Source organism: Apis laboriosa, unplaced genomic scaffold (genome assembly GCF_014066325.1).
Source record: "Apis laboriosa isolate Shangri-la unplaced genomic scaffold, ASM1406632v1 scaffold56_cov145, whole genome shotgun sequence".
Classification (NCBI taxonomy): Eukaryota; Metazoa; Arthropoda; class Insecta; order Hymenoptera; family Apidae; genus Apis; species Apis laboriosa.
Window position 1 is genome coordinate 1,085,536 of NW_025223765.1, and position 14,001 is coordinate 1,099,536.

General features: G+C 20.5%; 1 protein-coding gene across 3 annotated transcripts in view; it reads left to right on the forward strand.

The window, feature by feature from the left end:
* Positions 1-3,205, forward strand: part of LOC122717676 (cadherin EGF LAG seven-pass G-type receptor 1-like) — a 154,464-nt gene extending 151,259 nt beyond the window's left edge. For 2 of the 3 annotated variants that reach the window (XM_043941955.1, XM_043941956.1), the window contains 2 exons: positions 1,632-1,718; positions 2,280-3,205. In XM_043941955.1, coding sequence (XP_043797890.1) covers positions 1,632-1,718; positions 2,280-2,336 — 144 coding nt within the window. In that variant the 3' untranslated portion in view covers positions 2,337-3,205. The remainder of the gene's footprint in view (positions 1-1,631; positions 1,719-2,279) is intronic. The other variant, XR_006347238.1, reaches the window with a different exon arrangement.
* Positions 3,206-14,001: the final 10,796 nt, after the last annotated feature.

A 14,001-nucleotide genomic window follows, 5' to 3' on the forward strand; every position in this document is an offset into this window, starting at 1 on the left:
TGATGTTAATGATATTTTGGACATATAGAAATCATGTGAAAATTAACTTCATTTTTTTTAAATAAAATCATAAAATCATTTTTTAAATAGAATCATGTATTTAATACAATGACGATTCTCAATCTTTTTGTAAATCAGTATACTATCAAAACAAAAATTTTAATACTACAACGATATGTATTTAAGAATTTGAAGTTTATCTCAAAATTTGCACTAAAAAAATAAAATATCTGTCGCAATTTAATTAAAAAAAAAAAGTGATATTTTTTAAAAATATTTCATTGATTTCTAAAAAAATAATTTATAATTCGTTCTAGTATATTGTTTCTTATTTTATAGATTATAATATAATTATTATATTGAATGCAATGATTTCACACAAAATAAGATAAATTTAATAATAAATAAAAAACAATATACATTCTAATTAACATAAAAACATAGATAAATTTAATTTATTATATATTTAATAATTATTTGTTGTAATTATGGAATTTATTTTTATTTATTATTTTTAATAAAAAATAATTCATTATAACATTCATTATATATATGGAAGAATCAGTTTTGGATCAATCTGATAAAAAATTGATAAATAATGATAAATAAATCTGATAAAAAATAATAAATAAAAAATTGGTATACAAAAATGTCATTTATTTGATTTATTATATTTTTAAGTTATAAACAATTGAAATTTATGTTAAATGAAGATAAAATAATTTTATTTTCGTTATTTTATTATTATCTGTCCGAAAAAATTTTTTTATTTTTTCGTTTATAATTCTTCAATCCATCAATTCAATATAGTTAAAAATTTTAAACAATAAATATTTATTCGAATTTTATAAAATCTATAAAATTAATATTAATTAATGTTAATGTTTTTTAATAATATCAAAATAAAATATCAAAATAAAATTTTATACGTGATAGCCTTTAAAAGTTTATTATTATAGTAAATAAGTACTATAATAATAAATATAATGATATGCAAATATTTTTTGTAGTCATTGTACGTATACATAAATATTTTATAATTGCAAAATCAACTTATGGTAACTATAATAAAAAATCTAGAGATATCACATGTCAGAAAGTTCGACATATGAGCAATATAAAATTATTATTTCCAGTTATTTTTTAACAAAACTTTTATTTGTAAAGTTTTTTTGATTAAAATAAAATCACGATATAATTCAAATTATATTTACATATTTAACAAATGATAATATAACTTCTTTATCTTTTAAGTAAATGAATATAATCTAAATTATATTATGTTGTATATATTTTTTTTATCTTATTTTATTCAGAAAAATTTAAGAAATAATAAAAGTTTCATTAAGAAATAAATCAAGAATAAAAAAATTTTACCTTGCATTAGTATTGTTTCATCGATATATTTTTCGAATACCTCAACTCTCAGCCATCTTTCTCTTTTACTTATTTTCCTTTTTCACACGTTTGACAAAGAACATAAACAAACTCCGATCAAAACATATCAGGAGAAAGAATTAATATCTTTCATAGATGTCACTGTATGTGCTTTAGCCTCGAAATTTTTATCCAATATTCTATACTGCATTATATATCTTTTGCATGGTTGGTCCATCAATTGATCGACCCAGGGATTAGCTGTAGCGCTGTCCGTCGCGTGCAACTGCAGAGTTCTCAAAGTCTACGCCAGGAAGTCGTACAAACAACCAAAACAACAGGTAAATTTATCTCTCTCGAAAGTTGTTCCTTCTTGTTGTTCTTATCTTCGAAACGAGAACAACTCCCATGCTCCTCGTCCGTATCTAATCTCTGTTATCGATGCTTGCCAATATTTTCAACCGATTTGAGAAAGCTACCATTCTTTTCTGCCATTTCTTACAAAGAGGAGACAGAAAGAAAGGAAGAAAGGAAATAAACCAAACTTTAAGGGATTGCGATAAAACAATTTTATTTTCAACAATTTAAGAAAACCAATTAAAAATGAAATACTATTTCAAGAGCATTTATAAGTTTAATTTATTTATATAATAATTTAAAATCAATAATAAAAAAATTTTATATAGCGATTGATAAATAGTCGCATGCTTTGCCATGATATAAGGTCTTTTAAATAGCTCGATTCAGTTATACGTATAAAAAAAAAATTGTGCAGAATTTCTTTCTCTATAATATATTTAAAAATCATTGAAATCGAAAAAGAGAGAATTTTTCGATTTCATCATATATGTAGAAAAAAGTGCCGCATGAAATTGTTCATATGAAAATCGATGCTTTTACAGATTGCGCATTCTAGCAGTAGTATGCAACTGCTCGCACCTGCACCAGACCCGGTCTAAATTCACGGATCTTTAGACTACTTTTGGACGAAATCAGCCAGAAAAGGATAGAAAATAAAAAAAAAACCCATCGAATCCAAGGATTCCCATTATTTTTTCACACAAATAAATCTCTCGGCCTCTTTACAAAATATTCTCATAATTGTACATCTGTATTTAATTTTCGTTTCATATCATATTTCAGGGAAGAGTCGATTTTCCTCTTTATTTTGTTTCGTTTTGTTTCGTTTTGTTTTAACGTATTCGAAAAATACAAAACGTTCGAATTAAAATTACCGTGATTTCCAACCATTTCCTGCTCTCCTTTTTTTAAAAAGTTAAGAAGAAGCAATCTCGGACGTTGGTAAGAAAGGAAACTGCATGACAAAGCAGTCACAATTTATTTTAAATTAGCTTTCCGTTTTCCATTTTTCGCATTCAGAGTTTGTGAATATTTTTGATTACAGACTAGATTTTTCCTTTGAAAAACTGTACAAAATACCACACTCCAATCCAACGAAATTCGAAAAATCAAATTTCACGGACCTGTTAGTGACTACAATGGACGCGAATCGTGAACAGATAACGTCGAGATAGTTGCGTCAACGAATTGGGTTAACGTAGTATCACGATTCTTAAATTTCATACACTTCGAATTTTAAATCGTAAAAAAAAAAGATGAACAATATATCTCAAATTTATTTTGACGATATTTTTAAACTATTATTGCGATTTTTTTGATAGATAATTCAAAAATGTTAATTTGTTTCAAATTATACAAAATATCACGTATACCGTTCAAAAGTTTAGAAACAATCATATTTTTGCATAAAATAAAAAAAAAATATTTTATAAATATTATAAAAGGAACCACTTATAATAAATATTTATTACCATTGATAAATATTTTAAGTAAACAAAAATTAATAGATCGAATGCCTAAATTGTATTTTAAATTATATCTAAGATTTTTGTAGTATACATATATTATTTTATTATTTAGCAAGTTTTTTGTAATAAATAAGTAATAAATAAGTTTAATACGACACTTATTTTGGTTTTATTTAAAATTCTTTTTATTCTGTTTCCAAACTTTTGGACAATAGTGTACATCATATTTCTGTTTAATATTTATTAAATATATTTTCCTATAAAGTACCAATTTTTTCTATTTTTTATAATTCATGGAAAAATTAGTGAGCAACATTGAATGAATTTAATTTCTTGATATATATTTTAATTGAGATTATTTTTTATATATAGATAATAAAATTAATTTAATTTTCTTTCGCATGTCAGTATTTATTATTACATTTTTATTAAATTTTTACTATTTCTATTTTATTTTTACTTATGATCAGGATTGCCAGGATTTTCGACTTTGAATGTCATCGTAAATCTTTAGTTTTTTTGGAAAATACAATTATATATCAAATTAATAAGAAAAATTATTAACTTCTTAAGTATAAAAAGTTTTATTATTTTTAATAATTTTAATTAAGTTTATAAATGAATTATAATAAAAAAGATATTATAATTTATTTTATTTTATATTAAGATAATAATAACTTTATAGTAATATTTTAATTACTAAAAAGTATATTATGTTGTAATATAATAATATTATTAATATATAATTTTATTATATACAAATTGTTGCTAATTATACATATATATTTTATTATATACGAAATTTTAATAATTCATAATATTCCAGTTTTATATTACAATAAGCTAATAAGTTTGCTTGAAAGATAAATTTAAAAGAAATTTTTGACTAGAGATTTTTTAATCAAAGTCACGAAATAATTAAATTAGATAAATCATCATCGTTTTTTCATCAATTTATGCCGCGAAATTTGAATTGTAAGATATAGAATATTTATTTATCTTTTTTATATTTAAATTTTTTATTTATTTATTTAAATTTTTTTATTTATGCATATATATAGTTTATATATAGTTTATAAAATTGATGAGATATTTAAAAAAAATTTGAGATCGATTCTAAAACAATTTGAAACTAAAATAAATATAAAATAAGCAATTGACATTTTTATATATTAATTTTTACTGCTTTACAAATATATTAGCATTCTGTATATAATTATATTGGTCTATTGTTCCTCAGTAATAGTGTTTGTAATATTAATAGACAATACACTATATGTTATACCATAAGAAACCATCTTCTTTTTTTATCATTGAAAATATAAGGATCAAGTAAGTAAATACTTATTCATTATTTTTTTTAATACTGTCAATGATAAATTTTCATTATTTTTTTAATTAGTCTGGTTTTATATACAAACTATGTATTATGATATTTTTACTATCGTAGTATGTTTTTTTTTTTTTTTACATCGAAATAATACGAATTTTTTCTAAATTTACTTACTGAAATAAAATTATATATTTTTACAGTTGTATTTTTGTATTTCTATTTTTTAATTAATTATAAATATTGATAATATATATTTATCTCTATTTATATAAATATATATAAAAAATCGCTTTATTAATCAAAAAAGTAGAGTATTTTTTTTATATAACTTATTGTTAATCAAACTAAATCATTAACCAAATCAGTCAAAATAATATGGATTTTATAATTTTTATTTTTGATTATTGAGAATACGTTTTTATATATATTATATTGAAATATAATTATAAATATATCCATATATTCATATATTTATTTTTATTTTTACTCTACATTAATTTAATTCCAATTATTTATATTATTATATTTATTATATTTAAAATACTTAAACTTATTACAGATCAATAATTCTGTAATATTAATTTTATTAATTGCACAGTATAAATATGAATATAGTCAGTTATATTTATTATTTTTGCTGCAAATATCATTATCAATCAAAATCGGGAATTATTTCGTGATTTTGATTATAGGAACGCTACTTTCAACATATGCACGTCATCTGTCGTCTAGAAATGCAACCATCAATAAATTATTGATATCTTATTAATACTGTTATATCGATAATATCGTTAAAATATTGTAACAACAATTATAAAAAAATTAAAATTTATTTTTTTTTTATTAAAATTTATCATAAAATTATTTAAAAATTTATTAAAATATAACAAAAATTTAAATTTTTTAATTGCAATTTCTGACCTCTAAAATTTATTTAATTTTAATAATCTGTCAACTCTTGTATTTAAAGCCCCTTTATAAGGAATAGATATTAGGAATAGATAAGGAATAGATATTAAAAAAGAAAATAATAATATAAAATTCTTCAGTTTTTCAATATAAAACTCTAATTTTTCAAAAACCAATCATTTCAATTTAGTTTTAATTTAATTCTGATATATTCTTTTTACTTTTGTAAGAATTTTTATAAGATGCAAAATTTTTAATTTGATAATTTTATCTCTATTTAGAAAGTGGATTTTTTCATTCAAGAAAATTTTATTACAGATAATAAAGAACTTAATTTTTAAATAAAATATGATTTATTAGTGAATTTGAATATATTGGTTAATTTGATAATATTTAATTTATTATTATTATTTTTTATTTATATTTATATTTACATAATTATGTAAAAAAATATAAAAAATAAATATTATTTTATTAATATATAAATAAATAAATAATAAATAAAAAAATATTTCTTAATAAATAAAAAAAATATATTTTTTAAAAAATTAAAAATTAAAAATAATTATTCAGTATAATAGTCTTCTGAATTATTTATGAATATGCAATATAAAAATAATATTCAAAGACATAAAAATTAAATGATAGTTTCATATATACATGACATATATATATATATATATATAAAATTTTTATATAGAATTTTATATTAATATATATATAGAATTTTATATTAATATTAAAAACAGAATTTTTTTTGTTTATATTTAAAAAAAAATTAAAATATTTCGATAATATAAATATCTTAAATATACGACAAAAGCTATAGATAAATAATAATATATACTTATAGATATCAAATTTTGATAAAGAAATACAAATTAAAAAAAATTAAAAAATAAAATTGTGCATAAAATATTAATATAAAAACAAAAAATTAAAATATTTAACAATATAATTTAAAAAAAATATTTATAATATATTTTACAAATACTTCTTAGAAATAGAAAAACAATATTACAGCCAAAATACATTAATATAAATTAAATTAAAAATTAATATATTAATATATCATTGAAATATATTTTACTTGTTTGTACCCCTCAATGATATCTTAACGATATTATTCATATGTACCAATAATTTTATTGATAGTCATTCTTGTTACATAATCAAGCAAATAAATCATTTGCAATTTAATCAAGTATTTATTTCTTTCGGTTCATTACTTTTAAACTTCATTAATTTTATTGGATTAATATTAATTATTCAAGAAATACAATGTGAATCTTTACTTATTATCAAAAGAACCATAAATAGAATCAGCACGAAATAGGAATGAAACATCGAAAATCGATTTACCGTGAAAGGAATTCAAGCGCGATGCGTTGGATTGCGTTGGAGCGCGCGTTCTCAGCGGTTTTGCGGTTGGCATCCACTGAAATGCAATTAACACTTGCAATAATCACCTATGCGATCACATTAGTATATCTAACCATCAGCATTCTGTAAATGTAAACATATGTAATTACAAGAAAATAAATATTTTCGAATCCTATGGAAATAAGGCTATTTGTATCGATTAGTGTGTCCTATCCTATTTGTGTTATCAGAATTCTTGATAATATAAATAGTTTTATTTATTTAATTTTTATTGTATAATATATTCAAAGTATAATTTGACGTTTCTTCTATTGGTAAAAATTTCTTTATAAGTGAAATGATAATATAATTTTAAATGACAATTAAAGAAAAAGTTTATAAATTAATTATTAGTCAGTATTATAGTACAAAAATCAGTTATTGTGTTTTAATTATGTATTTTCTTATAAAATATTATGTATCATATATTATCAGATGCTATGCTTCATATTAATGAAGTTATTTTTTACCTCGAAGCTTTTTGTAAAAAACATTGATGTATCACTTAAAACTTAATCACTTATTGTATAACATAGTAATAAAAATAAATCTAAAATTTGTTTTAGTTATTGCAAAAAAAATAAAAGTATTAAAATTATTTTTAAATTGATTATTTTTCAATAATTTAAATATATCTTACAAACATAATATATATTTATAATTCAATAGCAAAACTGTCTTGTCTTTTAATTGTAATTTAGTGTTTTTCAAAATAGTAATATAAACATTTTCTGTGCAATAAAAAAAATATTTTTTTTTTAATCTTTAATTTGAAACTTTTGAATACAATATTAATCGTTATTTTTAAGCGTCTTATTAATGAAAATTTGCAATCTAAATTTGGATTTAAAAACATAGTTGAAGACAATTATTGTAATATTATAATGTTAACTTATAAAATAATATTAACTTTATAGAATAGGAAAATTCGATAAAAAATATTATTGTCTTTTTTTTATAGCTATCAAAATTCGATGCAATGCATTTAATAATTAAGCAAAGTAAAAAATATCAAAAAATTATTACTTATATTGTGATAATTATGATACAACTAATTTAATAAAAATCTTGTAATTTTTAATTATTTCTAGTTTTTTTATGCATAAATAAGAATATTTTTGTTTAATTAAATGTTATTTAATGTTATGTATTTTTTTGTATAATAGCAATTTAAAATCAAATTATTATTTTCATTTCCAATTTTTTCTACTTAGTTTAATATATATGATATAACATCATATTATTAATATATTTATATAAAAAAAAAGATATAATAAGTATTTATTTAATATTATTATTATATTGTTCATTAAATTATACTATTGAATGGCATTCAATACTTGTTACAGTACTGTACAATATTTTTTATATATAATTGATAAACAAAATATCTGTTCCTGTAATAGAAAAATTTTTTATAAAATATAAATTCTACTCAAACTACTACTACTAAAACTTTTATTTTCAAAAATATTTCCTCTTATTTATTCTCATTAAAATTTAATTGAATGTGAAAACTTTTTTTTTAGAAAAGTTCCATTTTATAAATATAATCTATGAAAATATTATATAATTGTTTCGAACTCTACGTAATATACATTTTTCATTTGGTGGAAAGCAAAAAATGTCTTATTTCTCAAGCTCACAATTTTCTTAAACTTTTTGACAAAATATAAAAAAAAAAGAATTAAGTAAATCAAATCAAGCATCAAAAATTTCTAGAATTAAAAAAAATAAATTTCTTCCTAATCGAAATGAATAAAATTATAATTCAAATTTATTATAATATTACAATTTATGATACTAAAAAAATAAGCAGAGATACAATAATCGATACAAATATTTAATTGAATGTCATCGTCACGATTCATGTGAAATATAGCGCTATATGGCATTATATTTTCAATACGATTTCCTCGATTTCTCGTTTTAATCACGCACGTTCCGTCCACCAATCACGAAAACCGCTCGAGAAACGAGACTCATTTGTTAAACCAATTACCGATTTCGTTCCAACCACATCATCCCAATTCCCCCCACCCTGCAATTTCCCGATTCGAAATCAATGCTGTCATCGTTCTAATTGCAACGACAATTAATTTACGCGAGCTGGCCGCCGTTGTTTAGATAATTGCGCGAATTACATAGAACAATACACAGAGAATAATGTGTCTAACGTCGTACCGTCGACACGATTCAAAGTGCCTCGAAATCCAAACCCATCAAAGGGTTTGGTGCACCAACGTTGTTGTGGTAATTAGGAAATAACAGTGAATGAAAAGTAAGCGCGATGAATTTGAACCAGAACGAAATTATCATAATGATAAAATTTACTTGAAAACATAAGTGATCAATAATTGATTGATATATTCATATTAATTAAAAGAGTTTAAAGAAAATCGATACATTTTGAAGATAAAAAAATCGTTTAAACGAAAATAAATAATATTTTTAATAATTTTTTTGTACATTTAGATTCAACATTATATTTTGTATTTTATTATAATTTTGTTTTCAAACAAAAGAAAATTAAATTTGTTAAACTTAAACGATGTTAAAAAAATGTTATTTTATAAAATATCTCAAACAGTGTCGAATTTCTCTACGTATGAAAGAATTGATACATGATAATGAGAGACATGAAATGTAAAAACAAGACAGTTTATTTTACATAAACTTACAATTAAACATTTTTATATTTTTGTTTATATGTAATACGTTTTGGCATTATTTAAAACATATTTGATGTTGAATATAATTTTTATTACAATGTGAAAATAATGAATTAGATATTTATTTAAACAGCATTTTAAATTATAAAAATTTTCATCTTAATTCGTTTAGAAGATACTTATTATGGATTATGTAGAATTAAATTGTTTTGATATATGTACAAAACCTCAAACATATCAAATCTCTCCAAATATAAAATTTTAAAATAATAATTCTAATAACACTTAACTGAAAATAAAAATTGGACTATGTACGTAATATGGAATGTATTCTCATGTAAAATAATAAATAAAAATCAATACAGAGTAATAAAAACTTTATAAAAGTAGAGATAATATTGAAAGAAACATTTGAGTTCAGTTTCAAAACAACATTTGTTACTTGAAACTAAAACAATTGTTTCAAGCAACATATTGTCCATACTCGAATCAGTTTATTTCTAATAGTGATAGTAGAAAACTTACTTTTTATAGCTGTAATATTTATTATTATTAATGGTAAACATTTATTAACATTATTTTTTCTTGTCAAATATAAAATATTTACGTACTTTGCTTAGAATTGTAGCTATCGATTATTGATATATTATCGATATTTTATTAATAATTTTTGATAATATCGATAATATCATTAGATATATATAATATCCTATATAATATCATTATATGCATATATACAAGATAGAAATGATTAAAGTTCTTTTAATATTTTTTCTTATTCAAAATTATTAAGACATTTAAAAATATTATCTTTAAATTTAAAAATAATAAAAAATTAAAAAAATTATATTGTGGTTTATTTTAATCATTTCTATTCGTGTTATCGATAATTTGAAATTAACATAGTTTAAATATATCGAAAATTCAATGAAATATCATTAAAATAAATAATCGTTAAAAATATCTCTAACAATAACTTAAAATTAAAAAAAATAGGAATTTCAGTTATTTTTATTTGTTATCGATAATGATATTGATAGTCATAATTCTAATTTTAACATCGATTTTATTGTACGAAAAACTGATATAAATTAGCACAGAAGTTCAATTAGCTACGCGCTCTGTAATTGGCCAATGTTTTGCTAATAAGTGCAATGTTAACAAAACCATAACTAAAGTTTTTGCAAAGAAAAATGTTATTTGAAATTATCTCAAAAATCTCCAGTTTACAAATATTCCAGCATTTTTGAGATCAATTCTGTTTCTATACTGAAATTATATTTTGTTATTACCACGACTTATCTTATGTTCCCTATTTTTATTTAATTTTTACTACTTTGAATAAAAATATGCAATAAGCAATGATATCTGTTATTGGCAATACAAAGAAAATATTCGACAACAAATAGTTATTTTTTCAAAAAATATAAAATATCAACAAAATATTCCTTGTTATTTTAATAAAAATGCAGTCTAATATTTCAATAGAAATATAACAATTCAATATAATTAAATATTGCATGAAATCCTCATTCGTTGTACTTTACAATCCTCAGTATAAGTTCCAGAACTTCTAACGAAGTGGGAAAATATAAAGTGGAAAAATGTAGAAACGACTTATTGATAATTAGTTACATCTTTCGTTGTACACGATTTATTTTGATTTTTCCATCTTTAGGCCTGTTTTGTATACTGCAAAGTTCTACTATATATATTTCTCTTAGAAACCTTAAGATTGATTCATATTAGCAATCAAAGATATGATCAATTACAATTTTATCAAGATATTCATATTCGGAAAGAATTAAATTTAACGCAGTTTCTGTCATTTTGTTCATTTAAACAAGAAATAATAAAAATTTCATTATCTTTTTAAATTTTTTTTTTTGCTATTTTGATCTATAATTTCAATTTTTGGAATGAATCACAACACTTTTGTGATTGGAATCATATAGTTTATTATAATTTTGCACAAATCTCTATTTAACTGTTTAATTATTTAATTCGATATTTTTCAACTATTTACAGTTCTATCTATCGTTTTCAGATGATCAAATCAAATCACATCTACAATAGAGAAAGTAGATAGAGAAATAGAACCAAAATAAAAATTTATTTTCGAATTTGGAAATTTCAAACAAGTATATTTTTTATAAATTACATATTATTGAAATAGTATACATATTATATACATATTTCTTGCATATTCGACATATTCTATGGACTATATTTTAGTTTCAGAAAATGAGAATAATTTTGCAACAGTAAATGTAAAATATGCATTAATTAATTAACACTATTTTAATAGTTTCTTTATACATCATGAAGTCTCGTGAAGCATAGAGATGATTCTATATACAATAATAAACCGAAAAAAATAAAATTTTTTTATTTGAAGCTTCGTGTTCGATCAAGTTTGAAAATTTTTCAAATACAAATAAAATGATTAATTTAATAAAATTTCTTGATTCTTGAAATACGAATAAATTATTGATAGAAAATTCTATAAGCAAAAAATATAGAATTAATTTCATTTTATTTAAAAATTAATTTTTAAAATTTGTAGATTATATGATTTCTTGATTATGTATATTCAATCTCAATTTTTTTCAAAAACAAATAGCAATAAAGTGTACATTATAACGGATTTTTAATTAAATATCTTTGTCACATTTTAACATATTATTATATTGTTAATTAGGACAAATAATAAATGAAAATTAAGTAATGTCAAAAAATTCATACAGTATATAGATCATTTTAAATAATAATAATTTTTTCATATTTTTAACTATAAAATACAGGACAGTCTATTTCCGTTTCGTTTCTAGTGCAAATTTCAATTACTTATAATTTAAGTTTTATTCGATAATTTTTTATACCACTTTTGTACTTGTTTTTATTTTCAAAATCAATCTTCCAAAGATATCCCATGAATATATTTAACACTTTACATATAATGCTTCACTACATATGCAATAAATTATATATAAATATTTTATATCGTTTTTAAAAATAATGGATATATGTAATATAATATTTCACAATGTCACTTTATTTTACACATATTTTACATATATTAAAATTATTTTACACATTTTTAACATATTGTATTTGCATAAAAAATCAAATCTATATTTCTCTTTATTCCTTTTATTATAATATTGTTTCATCGAAAATATTTTCTTAAAAAGAGGAAAGATAGTTTAAAAATTTCATGAATTCCAAACTTCTCCAAATATCTTTAAAAAAAATTAAAAGGATTTCATGATTTGAAAAATAATAATTTCTATAATTAACATTTTCTAATCAATGTAAATTAATCAATGTGTTCTTTATTCGATCAATGAAGATACAGTGTTATCCTTCCTTGTCCAGTTAATCAGCTGACATTTAATTATTGAGAAGCATTATGATGTAGAAGCAATGCACCAAACCAAGCATCTCTTCCTTTTCTTACATGCTCGCTCACAATATGTTAACATGTTAAAAAGATCGAATAGACACTTCCATTCGATCTTTTATTCGAATCTCACTGTTATTATTTAATATGTTCTAAAATAGATTATACATATCCCATTATATGAACGTTTTTTGATGATTTCAAAAAATTTAAATGTCGAAATAATTTTTCACTTACCTTTCTGTATGATCGTCTTCATTTTAAATAATGTAAATAAATACAATATTATAAAAGATAGGATGCGATGCAATTTCTTAAAAAAGTTCGAAATAGGATTCCGACCAAGAGATTTTAGTTCATCAAACATTTATACGAATTATATTTATTGAAGATAACAAAGAAATAATAAAATAAATAATAGAATATTTAAAAAAACTGAATAAAGATATGAAACAAATTTAGATGACAATATTAACAACAGTCCAATTCATAATAGACCGAAGGAAACAACAGCAACGCACTCTATAGATCAGATTAATTAGCTCATTATTATTATAATATAATTATCGAAAAAGTTAATTGATAATAATACCGAAAAATTTAATCGATGTTGAGATACAAAAATATTTTTTAATTAAAAAAAAGTGATAAAAAGAATGAACACACTTATTTAAACACAAACAACAAAACAGATATATACATGAATGAAACATTAAGTTGTAAATATACTTACTTATCTACATATAGATTGTAAGAAATATGAAATAATAAACATATTATTCAGAGAAATACCAAATTCTTATTATATTGTGAATAGACATAATGAATAAAAATAATGAAGAAATTGAACAATTAATTAGTCGAAAGTTTTTTTCTTTTTTTTTTTCATTTCATGTGAACTATAATCATTATAGATTTTTAATATCTATTGTATTTTTTTAACTACTATATTTTTTTCTCAATAATTTCATAACAAAATTCAAAATTTTTGTTAAAAAATTATTGTGCATCCAAATTGATATTATATATTAATTTCGTTATAAAATCTTTTTTCAT